This window comes from Castor canadensis, chromosome 6 (genome assembly GCF_047511655.1).
Source record: "Castor canadensis chromosome 6, mCasCan1.hap1v2, whole genome shotgun sequence".
Taxonomy (NCBI): Eukaryota; Metazoa; Chordata; class Mammalia; order Rodentia; family Castoridae; genus Castor; species Castor canadensis.
In genome coordinates, this window is record NC_133391.1 from 132,838,097 (window position 1) to 132,843,075 (window position 4,979).

The 4,979-nt window shown below is 52.3% G+C and overlaps 1 protein-coding gene across 1 annotated transcript; it reads left to right on the forward strand.

The window, feature by feature from the left end:
• Nucleotides 1–246: 246 nt before the first annotated feature.
• On the forward strand, nucleotides 247–2,580 carry Ccno (cyclin O). The gene is made up of 3 exons (XM_020171928.2): nucleotides 247–684; nucleotides 1,285–1,470; nucleotides 1,868–2,580. The coding sequence occupies exons 1-3, from the start codon at nucleotides 298–300 to the stop codon at nucleotides 2,351–2,353; spliced, it is 1,059 nt and encodes a 352-aa protein (XP_020027517.1). The 5' UTR covers nucleotides 247–297; the 3' UTR covers nucleotides 2,354–2,580.
• Nucleotides 2,581–4,979: the final 2,399 nt, after the last annotated feature.

Consider the following 4,979-nt stretch of genomic DNA (forward strand, 5'->3'; position numbering starts at 1 on the left):
TCCGGTTGCCCGGGTAACGCGGGACGCGCGCGGAGCCCGCGGCTGATGGCGGGTGCGCCGCGCGGGTGGCAGCGCCTCCTACCCCTTGCGAACAGCGCGGACCTTGCGCCGCCAGCCAGGGCGGGGAAACCGCGGCTCCAGGGCCGCTCTGCGTTCAGCCAATGAGAAGCCGGGGGTGTGGCGGAGGGAAGGGGCGGCCCAGTACTTAGCTCAGCGCCAACTGCCCGGCCCCACCTCCTCGCGCCCTCGCGCACCGTCCGGGCGTTGAGCGTAGTAGAGCGGCTACCTCGCTGTGTCATGGTGACCCCCTCCCCCACCAGCCCCGTGAGCCCTGCTGCCCGGGGAGGGAGGCGGGACAACGACCAGAATCTCCGCGCCCCAGTGAAGAAAAGCAGGTGCCCGCGCCTCCGGAGGAAGGAGCCGCTGCAGCCCCTGAACCCCTGCCCGCTGCCCGGAGACTCCGGCGTTTGCGACCTGTTCGAGTCCCCCAGTTCGGGCTCGGACGGCGCAGACAGCCCTGGGTCGTCAGTGGCGCGGGGCTGCAGCCCTCTGACCGGCCTTGCCCAGCCGTTGACGCCACTAGATCTCCAGACCTTCCGAGACTACGGCCAGAGCTGCTACGCCTTCCGCAAGGCGCAGGAGAGCCACTTCCACCCGCGGGAGTCGCTGGCGCGGCAGCCGCAAGTGAGGCGCTGGGAGAGCCGCTCCCCGCCGCCGCTCTTTCTCTCCCCGGCTGTTTTCCTTTCCTGCTGTCTGCACTTCGCGGCGCCCTCGCCAGTGCAGCCCAGGTCCCGCCCCTAGACGGAGCATGAGGGGCCTGCGAGGGCCTGGATCGCCCTCCTCACTTTTCAGATGGAGAAAAGTGGGGCTTAGAATAAATGGCCTGCCCCGAGTCTCCAAGCTAGTTAGTGGGGGCAGCTTGGAGTGCGGACTCCTACCAACCTCGGGCAAGCTATTTAACAATCCTAAATTTGTTTCTTCATCTGCAAAATGGGCTAGTCCCCCACCCCCGCCTTCCACTGAATTGCTGAGAGGATTACACGAGGTAAAGTCAGCAACTGCGCTCTGCACAGCGCCAGGCACAAACCCAGGCATCCCCACTCCCAGCCGGGCCAGCGCTCTTCCCGCAGCAACAGGGCCCGCGTGCTTCCCAGTTTCCAGTGCATTTACCTTTTTTCTCTTCTTCCTGCCCATCTCGAGGGGAAGCTTCCTGGTTTATCTCGTCCCTTCCTTTCTGCAGCCCCCCTTAGCTATAGGTTCAGCCAGCCGCCCCCCTCCCCGCAGGTGACCGCTGAATCCCGCTGCAAACTGCTCAGCTGGTTGATCCCAGTGCACCGCCAATTTGGCCTCTCCTTCGAGTCGCTGTGCCTGACGGTGAACACTCTGGACCGCTTCCTCACCACCACGCCGGTGGCTGCAGACTGCTTCCAGCTGCTGGGAGTCACCTCTCTGCTCATCGCTTGCAAACAGGTACCTCTCCCAGGCGTCAGGGGGCGGGGATGCAGTCTCCTCTCCAGTGCCCGCAGAACTGACAGATGCAGATCTGTATGTGCCACAGCCTTACCTTTCTCAATTCCGCAAACTAGCAATCATTTTCAGCCCCTAAAGAAATAGTCTAGTCAGTCCCCAAAAGCCTCTGTTCTAGTCTTTGCAAAAAAAACCTTTATTTCCCAAACCCTCTATTTAGTCGGACAGTAGATGGAAAGGCTACGCTGAAAGTGCGGTCTAGATGATATAAGTGGAGAGGTGAAGTCTGTGGCAACCTCTCTGGAAGGTGGCGGGGGAAGGTCCTGATTTTCTCCTAGATTTTAGACTGGGGCAGGTCTCAGCCCAGGGAGCCTCGAGGGGAGCTCGTGCTGTGTTGCAGGTAGAGGTGCATCCACCGCGCGTGAAACAGCTCCTAGCGTTGTGCTGCGGCGCCTTCTCCAGGCAGCAGCTCTGCAATCTCGAGTGCATCGTGCTGCATAAACTGCACTTCAGCCTGGGAGCACCAACCATCAGCTTCTTCCTGGAGCATTTCACTCACACGCGCCTGGAGGCCGGCCAGGCTGAGGTCTCCGAAGCCCTGGAAGCACAAGTTCTGGCTCGGGCGGTGGCCGAGTTGAGTTTGGCGGACTATGCCTTCACCAGTTACACCCCTTCCCTGCTGGCCATCTGCTGCCTGGCGCTGGCTGACCGCATGCTGCGGCTCCCGCGCCCCGTGGACCTGCACCTGGGCGAGCATCCCGAGGAGGCGCTACAGGACTGCCTAGGCAAGCTGCAGATGCTGGTGGCTATAAACAGTACCTCCCTGACTCACATGCTGCCCCTTCAGATCTGCGAGAAGTGCAGCTTGTCTCCCAGCTTGCAATAAAGCAGATGCTTGGGTTCCTTTTGTTCCCCTGTTGGGACGCTGGACCTGTCTGTCCCATTGCTTCAGAAGAGTGCAGTATTGATCGAAAACGAAGTGCAGGATTCCTGCTTGCCCGCTTGCGGGTTGTAAATAGTGTACAATAGCAGAATCTAGTAGTTTTATTTATTTTGTTTTGAGCACCCAAGGGAGCTGTCTTTCCCCCAATAAAGAGGCTGTCTGTCCTGGTTTGTCTGAATGCTGCTATTTGCAGTGTCCTTTACAGAAGGAGGAGTCCGCCTGCAATAGGAGCAGTTGACAATTTCAAGGGATCCTCCCCTCCCACAATTCCACTCTGTAGTTTGCATCCCTGTGAGAAAGATCTGTAAGATTCATCCATATCACAGTCCAGGAATAAGATCAAGGTCACTTGTCTTCTTGGTCCCATCACCCTCCTGTGTGGAGGCTAAGGACTGTGTACCTTCAAGGGGCCCAAGGAGTGTGGTGGGGTGTGAGGCAGAGTAGAACACATAGCAGTCCAGTCTGTCCAGAGGGGCCACTGGTTGTACTCACTAGTGCAGGCAAGCACTAGTGCAGTAGACACACTGGCAGAGGTTGAATCGAGAGATACTCCAACATAGAGAATCCCCCGTGCAACATCATGGCAGATGTTGGAAAGGGAAGCTTTGCAGGTTGTAAGGGCTGTTGCAAATTCAGCCCATATCCTCTGCCATCACATAGTTCAGTTCTCATACTGCTACCAGTGAGCCAAGGGTAACAATGGCACGACAGTAATATAGACTATTGAGTGCTTACAGTGCACTAGGTACTGTGCTCAGCATTCATTTTGATCTTCCAAAAATTGTATGCAGCAGTCTGTTAGCCATTTCTCAGAGGATGACATGAAGTACAGAAAAGACTTGGAGACAGGTGATCTCGGGCCAGAATCCCAATCTGTCCACACTGCTAACTATCTGATTGATAGGTTTCTGGAAATTTTCAAAAACCCCTCTTCCTGAGGTAGGTGCCTCACAAGTTATTTACCCCGGGTTCTCCATTCACTGTGGCTATAAAGAATACTCTTGGAGAGCCAACACAGTCCTGGTTTCCAGTCTTGTTATGGGATTTACTTTACAGATGGGGAGATGGGGCATAGGCTTGCTGGGCTTCTACAACTCTACAGTTGTCACGTTATCTTCATTCTGTCATTCTGCTGTAGGTCCATGTGCAGCAAATTTCTGAGCTTTAAAATACCAGGGTTTTTGAGAAGTTTAAATGAGATTAAGCTTAAATGCTGTAAGGTGTTGCATAGTGATTAAAGGCATGTCTCTGCCCACGTCTCATCTGTAAAAATGGGGATAACAGTAACACTTATTTGATAGAGTAAAAATAGGCTCTAAGGAGATGTTCTTCATCCCACACCAGCACAGGTCCTGGCACACAGCAAGTCATCACTCAAGAAGGGGGTAGGCAGAGAGATTATGCAGAAAAGAAACTTAGAACAAAGAAATAGAAAGCAAATAGGGGGAAAATGTTAATAATTGGGGGTGAACATATGGTTCATTGTACTTTTAAAAATATTCTGTATGATTGAAAAAAATCCTATAATACAAATCCCAGTCGCCAGGTGCCAGTAGCTGATGCCTATAATCCTAGCTACTCAGGAAGCAGAGATCATGAGGATCTCAGAAGCCAGCTGGGGCAAATAGTTTGTAAGACCCTATCTTGAAAAATACCTAACACAAAACAAGGCTGGCAGAGTGGCTCAAGTGATAGACAACCTGCCTAGCAATTGAAAAGCCCTGAGTTCAAACCCCAATACCACCAGAAAAAAAAAAAATCCCAGTCATGTTCTACTAGTCAGAGTAAGTCAAAATGTATGCCAAATAATAACAAACTCAAAGAAAATTTAGAGAAACTTCTTTGCTCTTCTCTGCATGTGCTACTCCTGAGTGCTCTAGAGAGCCTGGATGCCTTACCTTTGGGTTCCTGAGAGCAATCTTCCCTGGATATGTAGATAAATTAAGTTCCCCAGGAAATTTCCTCTCCTTGACTCTGTAAAGAGGAGTGGTGATTTCTAAAACTGGGGAAAAGCAGTGGTGGTGAAAAAGGACAAGAAAGACCTTATCACTTGCGTCAAGTCCCAAACTGTGTGTGTGGGGGGGGCATTAACTTGGCTGTAAAGAAGGTGAGGTCTGGCCCTTCTATAAAGGAGTGACTTTGGAGGAAGTGTCTTCACCAGTATCATTCTATCAAATCCCCTAAAACCTGGTCCCTGTCTTGGCACTAAGATCTCCACGAAAGAAAGTAATGATTGTTTCCAGAATCATCTAGAGTAGGAGTTATATAATCATGCTACTCTAGTTCCTGTTGCCACAGATAATTTAATATACAATGCCCATGTTTTTCTACCTCAATTTGGGACTCATTGTGTGATGGTCTCCTGTATGTAGAGACCTCCCCCAGACTCAGCCAAGAGTTTCCCTACTAATTTCATAAACTGGAAAGAAGATAAAGACATGGGTTGTGATGGACTGGCTAGTGGCTGAGCTACTCAGGAACTAGGGATCAGAACAAGGAACAGGCTGTGGGAAGCTGGAAGTAAAACGAAAGGGCCACCTTAAAATATATATATATATTGCCCATACTA

Coding starts and splice junctions, on each gene's coding strand:
- Ccno (XM_020171928.2), top strand. CDS start 298: ATGGTGACCCCCTCCCCCACCAGCCCCGTGAGCCCTGCTGCCCGGGGA. Junction 685..1,284: donor CGCTGGCGCGGCAGCCGCAA/GTGAGGCGCTGG, acceptor CCCTCCCCGCAG/GTGACCGCTGAATCCCGCTG. Junction 1,471..1,867: donor TGCTCATCGCTTGCAAACAG/GTACCTCTCCCA, acceptor GCTGTGTTGCAG/GTAGAGGTGCATCCACCGCG.